Source organism: Haliaeetus leucocephalus, unplaced genomic scaffold (assembly GCF_000737465.1).
Source record: "Haliaeetus leucocephalus isolate CR32 unplaced genomic scaffold, Haliaeetus_leucocephalus-4.0 Scaffold398, whole genome shotgun sequence".
In the NCBI taxonomy this organism is placed as follows: domain Eukaryota; kingdom Metazoa; phylum Chordata; class Aves; order Accipitriformes; family Accipitridae; genus Haliaeetus; species Haliaeetus leucocephalus.
Window position 1 is genome coordinate 6552 of NW_010972834.1, and position 10792 is coordinate 17343.

A 10792-nucleotide genomic window follows, 5' to 3' on the forward strand; every position below is an offset into this window, starting at 1 on the left:
ATTGGGGTCACCACCCCTTTAATGGGGTCCCCAAAGTCCCTGAGGTCCTCAGGATTGGGGTCATCTCCCCTTAACGGGGTCCCCAAAGTCCCTGAGGTCCTCAGGATTGGGGTCACCTCCCCGTAGCGTGGTCCCCAAAGTCCTTGAGGTTCTCAAGATTGGGGTCACCACGTTGTAACGGGGTCCCCAAAGTCCTTGAGGTCCCCAAGATTGGGGTCACCACACCATAACGGGGTCCCCAAAGTCCTTGAGGTCCCCAAGATTGAGGTCACCTCCCCATAACGAGGTCCCCGAGTTCCAGCTCCCCACCCACGCTCCCCAGAGATCCCCATCCTCGCCCTGACCCCGCCCCTTTTTTTTTTTTTCCCTCATCTCTCCTCCAGGGCGAATCGAAACGCATCACTTTGGTGCTCCAACAGCCGCCGGGCGGTAGCGCTCCCCCCGGCCAACGCCACGTGGTGTTGGGTAGTTTACCGGGCAAGATCGTGTTGCAGGGCAACCAATTGGCCGCTCTCGGTCAAGCCAAAGGGACGCCGGGCCAACCCGCCAAGGTGGTCACCATCCAACTTCAGGTTCAACAACCGCCTGCCGGCCAACCAGGAGCTCCTCAGAAGATCCAACTCCTCCAGCAACCCGCCGGCGCCGGTGGGCAGCCGGCTCCCGTGGCCGTCTCCTCCGTGCCGCAGGTCGTGGGGGGGACGGGGCAGAGGTTGACGGTGCCGTTGAAGGTGGTTCTACAGCCCCAGGTGAGCGTCGGCGAGGTTTTGGGGCGACCGGGAAGCTGAGGAGCTTCTGGGGGGCAGTCGTCGGGGGGGCGGTCCCGGCATTTTGTCCAACTACAGTCCCCGTTGTGCCAAACCCTTGGTCCCGGTGTCGCGCCCAACTCTTGGTTTTGGTTGCGCTCATGTTTTTGTTCTAGTGTTGCAACCGATTTTGCTCCCTGTTGCGCCCGACCATTGGCCGCGGCGTTGCGCCCAGCTCTTGGTTTTGGTTGCACCCAAGCTTTTGTCCTGGAGTTGCACCCAATTTTGGTCCCAGTTGCGCCCAATCTTGGCCACGTTGTTCCGCCCAACTCTTGGTTTCCGTTGCGCCCAACTCTTGGTTTCCGTTGCGCCCAGCGCTTGGTTTTGGTTGCACCCAAGCTTTTGTCCTGGAGTTGCACCCAATTTTGGTCCCAGTTGCGCCCAACCTTTGGCTGCAGCGTTGTGCCCAGCTCTTGGTCTCCATCGCGCCCAACCTTTGGCTGCGGCGTTGTGCCCAATATTGGCCACATCATTGCGCCCAACTCTTGGTTTCCGTTGCACCCAACTCTTGGTTTTGGTCGCACCCAAGCTTTTGTCCTGGAGTTGCACCCAGTTTTGGCCGCGGCATCGCGCCCAACCCTTGGTCTCCATCGCGCCCAACCCTTGGCCATGGCATCACGCCCAACCTTTGGCCGCGGCATCGCGCCCAACCCTTGGTCTCCATCGCGCCCAACCTTGGTGCCACCCCAATTTTTGGCTTTTCTCCGCAGGCCGGCTCGTCTCAGGGCAGTTCTCCCGGTCTATCGGTGGTGAAGGTGCTGAGCAGCAGCGAAGTAGCCGCCCTGGCCAGCCCCGGCTCGCGGGGCGCCTCGGAAGAAAGCCGCAAGCTGGAGCACCAGAAGAAGCAGGAGAAAGCCAATCGCATCGTAGCCGAGGCCATCGCCCGTGCCCGAGCCCGGGGCGAGCAGAACATCCCCCGTGTCCTCAACGAGGACGAGCTGCCCAGCGTCCGGCCCGAGGAGGAGGGCGAGCGGAAGCGCCGGCGGAAAGGGGCCGGCGAGCGCGGGGGACCCAAGGAGGAAAGACCCCGCAAGGGCAAGGGTCAAGGTGGCTCCGGCAAGAGCAAGGGGCGCAGCAAACCCAGGTGAGATCTCAGCTCCGAAAAACGACGTATTTTCACCCAAATATAGCTGGGAGGGGTTTGGCCGCGGGTGCGTGTCCTCGTTGGGGTGGCTGTGATGTTGTCGCCCAACCGTGGTCTTCGTTGTCGCCTGACGGCGGCCCCTCGTCGCCCAACCGTGGTCTTCATTGTCGCCCAATGGTGGCCCTTGTCGCCCAACCGTGGTCTTCGTTGTCACCCAGCGGTGGCCCTTCGTTGTCGCCCAACGGCGGCCCTCGTTGCCCAACCGTGGTCTTTGTCGCCCAACGGTGGCCATCGTTGCCCAACCGTGGTCTTTGTCGCCCCAACCATGCTCATTTGCCCCCCAGCGTTGGCCGTCGTCCCCAGACTTTGGCCCTCGTTGTTCCCCAACCCTTGGCCTTGGAGTAAACCCCCAGAGCAGGGATCTGTCTGTCCCATCTCCGCCCTCCTAACGCCCCCATCTCGCCCCGGTAGCACCATCACACCGGTGGTGGGGAAGAAACGGAAGCGCAACGCCTCCTCCGACAACTCGGATGCCGAGGTGATGCCGGCGCAGTCGCCGCGGGAAGAAGAAGAAACCAGCGTGCAGGTACGGAGACGCCGCCGGCGGAGGTCCGTGCCGTTTTGGCATGGACGGGGGCCGCATCCTGTTTTCCTTTCCCCTTTCCAGAAACGGCGGTCGAATCGGCAAGTCAAGCGCAAGAAATACACTGAAGATTTGGACATCAAGATCACCGACGATGAGGAGGATGAAGAGCTGGACGTGACGGGGCCGGTCCGACCCGAGCAACCGCCGGTCCCGCAACCCCCCGCCCCGGAGCCGGAGCCGGAGGGCGAGACGTTGCCCTCCATGCAGTTTTTTGTGGTGGGGGGTCTTTGCTTTATCTTCTCAGATGCCGTTTTGTGGCGTCCGCCGTGATCTTCGTCTCCTTCCACCGTCATCTTCATCTTTTTCTCTTCTCCGCCTCCAGGAAAACCCCAGCGAGGAGGACGCGGCCATCGTGGACAAGGTCCTCTCCATGAGGGTGGTGAAGAAAGAGGTGAGCGACCACCGTGGTGGCGGTGATAGGGGGCGTTTTGCCGGCATTTTGCCGACTCTTAACGTCCTGCCTGGTTCTCCGCAGCTTCCGTCGGGGCAGTTGATCGAGTTGGAGGAGTTTTTCGTCAAGTACAAGAACTAGTAGGTGGCCGGAGGAGGTGGGATGGGTTTGGGGCGTCCCCTTGGGGTCTACGGCACGTTTGGACCCTTGCCGCCCCGCCGGCAGGCTCCTTGTTGGGCCACGACGGTTGGGTTGAGCTCTCCAAACCCAATGGAGGGGACGCGGCGGTGAGCCCAACAACTCGTCGGCGCTTCTACAACGAGGCGGCTGTCGACGAAGGGTGGTGTTTTGCGCCAACGTTGCTCAAAAACGGCCTTACAGCCCCCAAATCCCTTCGCCGCAGTGGGGGGGGGGCTTTGCCACGTGGACGTGACGCTTTGCCCCCCTGTTCCCTGTCCTCCCCCCAGCTCCTATCTCCACTGCGAGTGGGCCACCATCGACCAGCTGGAGAAGGACAAGAGGATCCACCAGAAGCTGAAGCGTTTCAAGACGAAGATGACGCAGATGCGACACTTTTTCCACGAGGTGCTGGTTTGGGGGAGGGGGGGGGAGCGCGGAAGGGGTTTTGGGGGTTTGGCGAGACCGCTCACCGCCCCCCTCTTCATCTTCAAAGGATGAAGAACCTTTTAACCCCGACTACGTGGAGGTAGACCGTATTTTGGACGAGTCCCACAGCATCGACAAAGACAATGGGGAGGTGAGCGAGGAGGAGAGAACGGGGCGACGGGGGACTTCCGTCCCCCCCAAAAAATGGCGTTTCCCGTCACCGACACCCCCTTTTTTTTGTCCCCCCACCCTACCCCGGGTTGCAGCCGGTGGTCTACTACCTGGTGAAGTGGTGCTCCCTACCCTACGAGGACAGCACTTGGGAGCTCAAAGAGGACGTAGACGAGGGGAAGATCAGGGAGTTCAAACGCATCCAAGCGCGACACCCGGAACTCAAGCGTTTGGTGAGCGTCCGGGTCCTCTTCCACCTCCCCGCGTCCCCCCCGCACCCCGATTTTGGCAGCCAGCGATGTCATCTCCATCCCCCCCGCCTTCCTTTTTCCGCCCAGCCCCGTCCCCAAGCCGGTTCCTGGAAGAAACTGGAGCTCTCCCACGAATACAAAAACCACAACCAGCTTCGCGAATACCAACTGGAAGGGGTCAACTGGTTGCTCTTCAACTGGTACAACAGGCGAGTGGCGGAACGGGACGGCGGGCGGGACGACACGGGGGACGTTATCGCGGCTCCCAATCGCCGACCGGCCGTTACGTTTGCCTCCCCGCAGGCAGAACTGCATTTTGGCCGACGAGATGGGCTTGGGCAAGACCATCCAGTCCATCGCTTTCTTGCAAGAAGTCTACAACGTCGGCATCCGGGGTCCTTTCCTGGTCATCGCTCCGCTCTCCACCATCACTAACTGGGAGCGGGAGTTTAATACCTGGACGGAGATGAACAGCATCGTTTACCACGGCAGTTTGGCCTCCCGGCAGATGATCCAACAGTACGAGATGTACTGCAAGGACTCGCGGGTAGGATGCCGTTGGGTCTTCTTGGCTTCGAGACGCTTCCGAAAACTCTTCCCCGAGGTTTGGGGATGAGGTTGGAGCCACCTCCCTACCTTCGTCCCCTCCTCAGGGTCGTCTCATCCCCGGAGCCTACAAATTTGACGCTCTCATCACCACCTTCGAGATGATCCTCTCCGACTGCCCCGAGCTGCGGGAGATCGAGTGGCGTTGCGTCATCATCGACGAGGCCCATCGCCTCAAAAACCGCAACTGCAAGTTGCTCGACAGCCTCAAGCACATGGACCTGGTGAGAGATGGGGTGGAGAAGGGGACGGGGAAGGGGACACGGAGACCCCAGCTCCTCTCCGTGGGGCAGAGCAGGGTTCCCTGAAGGTGTGGGGGGGGTCTTGGTTGCATCCGGAGATGTTTGGGTTCATCTCATGCCGCAGGGCTTGGTTTTGAAGGTTTGTGTGGGGTCTTGGTTGCATCTGGAGATGTTTGGGTTCATCCCATGCTGTGGGGATTGGTTTTGGAGGTGTGTTTGGGGTCTTGGTTGCATCTTGAGATGTTTGGGCTCATCCCGTGCCGCAGGGATTGGTCCTGAAGGTGTGTGTGGGGTGCTGGTCATGCCTGGAGATGGTTGGGCATGTTCCATGCCTACCCCACCCCAAATCCTAACGTTTTACACCCCCTGGTTATCAGGAACACAAAGTTCTCTTGACGGGCACCCCGCTCCAAAACACGGTGGAAGAGCTCTTTAGCCTGCTGCACTTCCTGGAGCCTTCCCAGTTCCCTTCCGAAGCAGAATTTCTCAAGGATTTTGGGGATCTCAAGACCGAGGAGCAGGTGAGAACATCGGGAGGACCCCGAACCCTTCCCCGGCCACTTGGGTCCTTCCTGACCCGCAGTGACGTTGCCCTGCTGATCCCCCCTGTAGGTGCAGAAGCTCCAGGCCATCCTCAAGCCCATGATGCTCCGTCGGTTGAAGGAAGACGTGGAGAAGAACCTGGCGCCCAAGCAAGAGACCATCATTGAGGTGGAGTTGACCAACATTCAGAAGAAATACTACCGGGCCATCCTGGAGAAGAATTTCTCCTTCCTTTCCAAAGGCGCCGGTCACACCAACATGCCCAACCTCCTCAACACCATGATGGAGCTGCGCAAGTGCTGCAACCACCCCTACCTCATCAACGGTGAGGAACCAGACGTGGGTAACGACGCGGCAGGGCATCCCTTGTCCTCCCACCGCCGGCGGACGACCTCAGGGGCTAACGCCACCCCGTCCCTGCTTCTCCTGGCCTCGTCCTTTCTTCCACCGAGGACTTGGCCTCTTGGATTTGGGGTTTGCCTTCCCCAACCTCCGTAGAGCCGTCCGTTGGGCTCAACGTCGCGGTGGGGGAGATCCTCCGGCTCACCCGGTTGGGTTTTGATGCCCCTCGAGTCTTGCTTTGGTGGGGTGTCTCCCGAGAAGGTCTCGCGTCCCACCCCGCTGACAGGTCCTTTCCCTACCCGACAGGCGCGGAGGAGAAGATCTTGGCCGAATTTCGGGAGTCTTGCCACCACCACGTCCCCCACGACTTCCACCTCCAGGCCATGGTCCGCTCGGCCGGCAAACTGGTTCTCATCGACAAGCTGCTGCCCAAGCTGAAAGCCGGCGGCCACAAGGTGCTCATCTTCTCCCAGATGGTGCGATGTCTCGACATCTTGGAGGACTACCTCATCCAGAAGAGGTGAGGGGGGGGGATGGTGAGGCGACGGGTGGGCCCGGCGGGGGGACCCTCGTGCCCTCCCCGAACGCGGTTCCGGTGATCTCGGTAGGTACCTCTACGAGCGGATCGACGGACGGGTACGGGGCAACCTACGGCAAGCCGCCATCGATCGCTTTAGCAAACCCGACTCGGATCGCTTCGTCTTCCTCCTCTGCACCCGGGCAGGCGGTTTGGGCATCAACCTGACCGCCGCCGACACCTGCATCATCTTCGATTCCGATTGGAATCCCCAAAACGACCTCCAGGTAGACGCCGGCTCCGCCCCACCGCCATGGGTTTGGCGTCGCGTTGCCTTCATCCTGACCTGATCCCCACCCGCCCTCTTCTTCCTTCCTCCAGGCTCAAGCGCGGTGTCACCGGATCGGGCAGAGCAAGGCGGTGAAGGTCTACCGCCTCATCACGCGCAACTCCTACGAGCGGGAGATGTTCGATAAAGCCAGCCTCAAGTTGGGGCTGGACAAGGCCGTGCTGCAGTCCATGAGCGGACGCGAGGGCAACATCGCGGGGGTGAGGCGTCTTCCGAGGGAAACGGGGCGTGAAGACCACGGGGGTGAGGTTTTCCGAGGGAAACGGGGCGTGAAGATCTTGGGGATGAGGTCTTCCGAGGGAAATAGGGCTTGAAAACCACGGGGATGGGATCCTTCAAGAGAAATGGGGTGTGAAGACCATTGGGATAGCGTCTTCTGAGGGAAATGGGGTGTGAAGATCTTGGGGATGAGGTTTTCCGAGGGAAATGGGGCTTGAAGACCACGGAGATGAGGTCTTCCGAGGGAAATGGGGCGTGAAGATCACGGGGATGGGATCCTTCAAGAGAAACGGGGCATGAAGACCGTTGGGATAGCGTCTTCTGAGGGAAACGGGGCTTGAAGACCACGGAGATGAGGTCTTCCGAGGGAAATGGGGCTTGAAGACCACAGGGATGAGGTCTTCCGAGGGAAATGGGGCGTGAAGACCACGGGGGTGAGGTCTTCTGAGGGAAACGGGGCGTGAAGACCGTTGGGATGAGGTCTTCCAAGAGAAACACTTTGTGAAGACCCCATGGATGGTCTCCTCCAAGGGAAATGCAACGTGAAGATCTGTGGGATGAGATCTTCCAAGGGAAACGGGGTCTGAAGATGATGGAGATGGGGTCTTCCAAGGGAAACGGGGCGTGAAGACCGTAGGGATGGGGTCCTTCAAGACAAACATGTTGTGAAGACCCCGGGGGTGGAGTTTTCCAGGAGAAATGAGTTGGGAAGGGCCTGGGGACAGGGTTTTCCAAAGGAAACGGGACGCGAAGACCTTGGGGAAGTGTTTCTCCAAGGGAAACGGGACGCGAAGACCTTGGGAAAGGGTTTCTCCAAGGGAAATGGGAAATGAAGACCCTAATCTTGAGGGACGTGGGGCTTGGGGTTGGTTTGGGATGGGAGCAGGTCCCATGGGCCACCCGCCTTGCCCTACGCTCACCTCCCTTCTCCGTTCTCCCCGGCAGATCCAGCAGTTCTCCAAAAAGGAGATCGAAGACCTGCTGCGCAAAGGGGCCTACGCAGCCATCATGGAAGAGGACGACGAAGGCTCCAAGTTCTGCGAGGAAGACATCGACCAGATCCTGCTGCGCCGTACCACCACCATCACCATCGAGAGCGAGGGGAAGGGTTCCACCTTTGCCAAGGTATTTCCGCGCGCTCTTCCCGCCGTTGCCGAGCCGGAGGCGGGGAGAAACATCTCCCACCTCGGAGTTTGTCGGAGAACATCTCCCGAACTCCTCACCCAACCCCAGGCGAGCTTCGTGGCTTCCGAAAACCGCACCGATATTGCGTTGGATGACCCCAATTTCTGGCAGAAGTGGGCCAAGAAAGCCGACCTGGACCTGGACCTGCTGAACAGCAAGGTTTGAGACGGGAAGGGGGACAACCGTGGGGTTGGGTCAGCGGTGGGGCCGGCGCGGGGCAGCGCTTGATCGGTTTTCTCCATCCCGTCGTCCAGAACAACCTGGTGATCGACACGCCGCGGGTGCGTAAGCAGACGCGACATTTCAGCACCCTTCGGGACGACGACCTGGTGGAGTTCTCGGACCTGGAGAGCGAGGATGAGGAGAGACCTCGATCCCGTCGCCACGACCGGCATCACCACGCCTTGCACCACGCCTACGGTCGCACCGACTGCTTCCGCGTGGAGAAGCACCTCTTGGTTTACGGGTGAGGACGGGCTTGGGTTCAGCTGTGCTCTGGTGGCAACCACGGGATGGTTCTTGGTGGAGAAAGTAGATCGGGTCTAGGTCTACGTGTGGTTTGGTGGCAACCACGAGCAGATGTTTGGTGGAAAGCAGACCGAGTGCAGGTCCGGCTCTGCCGTGGTGGCAACTGTGAGATGGTTCTTGGTGGAGAAAGCACACCAGGTCCAGCTCTGCCGTGGTGGCAACCATGAGCAGATGGTTAGTGGAGGGAGTGGTCCTGCTGGGGCGACAACCACGAGGAGATATTTGGGTGGGAGAGCAGCCCAAGTCCGGTTCCACGTCTTCTGTGGTGGCAACCTTGAGTAGATAACTCGGTGGAGAAGGTAGACCAGGTCCAGTTCCACTTCTTCTCTGGTGGCAACCTTGAGTAGATGGTGGCAGAGAGAGCGGACAAGCTCCAGCTCTTCTCTGGTGGCAACCATGAGTAGATAACTCGGTGGAGAAGGCAGACCAGGTCCAGTTCCATCTCTTCTCTGGTGGTCACCACGAGTAGATAACTCGGTGGAGAAGGCAGACCAGGTCCAGTTCCATCTCTTCTCTGGTGGTCACCACGAGTAGATAACTCGGTGGAGAAGGTAGACCAGGTCCAGTTCCACTTCTTCTCTGGTGGCAACCTTGAGTAGATGGTGGAGGGGAGAGCAGACCAGCTCCAGGTCTCCTCTGGTGGCCACCATGAGTAGATAACTTGGTGGAGAAGATAGATCAGGTCCGGTTCCACCTCTTCTCTGGTGGCAACCTTGAGTAGATAACTCGGTGGAGAAGGCAGACCAGGTCCAGTTCCACTTCTTCTCTGGTGGCAACCTTGAGTAGATGGTGGAGGAGAGAGCGGACAAGCTCCAGCTCTTCTCTGGTGGTAACCTTGAGTAGATAACTCGGTGGAGATGGCTGCTGGGACGTTGGGAAACCCCAGCCGAGAACCTCCCCGGCCACTGACCCCATCTTCCCCCGCCAGCTGGGGTCGATGGCGGGAGATCCTGTCCCACGGGAGGTTCAAACGCCGTCTTTCGGAGCGAGACGTGGAGACCATCTGCCGGGCCATCTTGGTCTACTGTCTCCTGCATTACCGCGGTGACGAGAACATCAAAGGCTTCATTTGGGATCTCATCAGCCCCACCGAAAACGGCAAGGCCAAGGAGCTCCAAAACCACTCGGGTGAGGGTCTACAGGAGCTTCGGGACAACCGGGGACCTCTTGAGGTCCCACCTTGACGTCTTTCTCCTTCTTCCACCCCGTTTCTCCAGGTCTTTCCATCCCGGTTCCTCGAGGTCGTAAGGGGAAGAAGGTCAAGTCCCAAAGCACCTTTGACGTCCACAAAGCCGAGTGGATCCGCAAATACAATCCCGATACCCTCTTCCAAGACGAGAGCTACAAGAAGCACCTCAAGCACCAATGCAACAAGTAGGTTGAGGTCTTGGAAGGTCCCCTTTGTCCCCTTTTCCGTGGTTTTTTGGGGTTTTTCTGTTGACCGTCCCATCCCGCCATCTCCCAGGGTTCTGCTGAGGGTGCGGATGCTCTACTACCTGCGGCAGGAGGTGATCGGGGACCAGGCGGAGAAGGTGCTGGCAGGGGCAATGGCCAGGTGAGTCCATGGGACTTTCTTTGAGGTGCTCCAGACCCCTTTCTGGGGTGTTTGGAGGTGCTTCAACCCCTCTTGGGGTGCTCCAGCCCCACTTTGGGGTGGTTTGAGGTGCTCCAGACCCTCTTTGGGGTGGTTTGAGGTGCTCCAGCTCTACCATGAGCTGGTGTGAGGTGCTCCAGACCCTCTCTGTGGTGCTCCAGCCCTTTTTGAGGGTGTCCTGGGGTGCCCCAGCCCCTCTTTGGGGTGCTCCAGCTCCACCATGTGCTGGTTTGAGGTGCTCCAGACCTTCTCTGGGGTGCCCCAGATGCTCTTGAGGGTGTCCTGGGGTGCCCCAGCCCCACTTTGGGGTGCTCCAGCCCCACTTTGGGGTGGTTTGAGGTGCTCCAGACCCTCTTTGGGGTGGTTTGGGGTGCGCCAGCTCCACCATGAGCTGGTTTGAGGTGCTCCAGACCCCTTTCTGGGGTGGTTGGAGGTGCTTCAACCCCTCTTGGGGGTGTCTTGGGGTGCTCCAGCCCCACTTTGGGGTGGTTTGAGGTGCTCCAGAACTTCTTTGGCGTGCTCTGGCTCCACTTTGGTGTGGTTTGAGGTGCTCCAGACCCTCTTTGGGATGCTCCAGTCCCACTTTGGGGTGATTTGGGGTGCTCCAGTCCCTCTCTGTGGTGCTCCAGCCCCTTTTGGGGGTGTCTTGGGGTGTCCCAGCTCCTCTTTGGGGTGCCCCAGCCCCTCTCTGGGGAGCTGTGGGGTGCCCCAGCCC

General features: G+C 59.9%; 1 protein-coding gene across 1 annotated transcript in view; it reads left to right on the forward strand.

The window, feature by feature from the left end:
• Positions 1-10038, forward strand: part of CHD8 (chromodomain helicase DNA binding protein 8) — a gene marked incomplete at its 3' end in the record, with an annotated part of 16342 nt that extends 6304 nt beyond the window's left edge. The window contains exons 2-24 of the mRNA XM_010573974.1: positions 384-746; positions 1514-1887; positions 2359-2473; positions 2555-2749; positions 2856-2924; positions 3009-3064; positions 3392-3509; positions 3598-3681; positions 3797-3934; positions 4040-4161; positions 4256-4499; positions 4606-4782; positions 5178-5321; positions 5413-5668; positions 5992-6205; positions 6294-6489; positions 6584-6751; positions 7716-7895; positions 8004-8114; positions 8210-8421; positions 9412-9611; positions 9701-9857; positions 9949-10038. Coding sequence (XP_010572276.1) covers positions 384-746; positions 1514-1887; positions 2359-2473; positions 2555-2749; positions 2856-2924; positions 3009-3064; positions 3392-3509; positions 3598-3681; positions 3797-3934; positions 4040-4161; positions 4256-4499; positions 4606-4782; positions 5178-5321; positions 5413-5668; positions 5992-6205; positions 6294-6489; positions 6584-6751; positions 7716-7895; positions 8004-8114; positions 8210-8421; positions 9412-9611; positions 9701-9857; positions 9949-10038 — 3983 coding nt within the window. The remainder of the gene's footprint in view (positions 1-383; positions 747-1513; positions 1888-2358; positions 2474-2554; positions 2750-2855; positions 2925-3008; positions 3065-3391; positions 3510-3597; positions 3682-3796; positions 3935-4039; positions 4162-4255; positions 4500-4605; positions 4783-5177; positions 5322-5412; positions 5669-5991; positions 6206-6293; positions 6490-6583; positions 6752-7715; positions 7896-8003; positions 8115-8209; positions 8422-9411; positions 9612-9700; positions 9858-9948) is intronic.
• Positions 10039-10792: the final 754 nt, after the last annotated feature.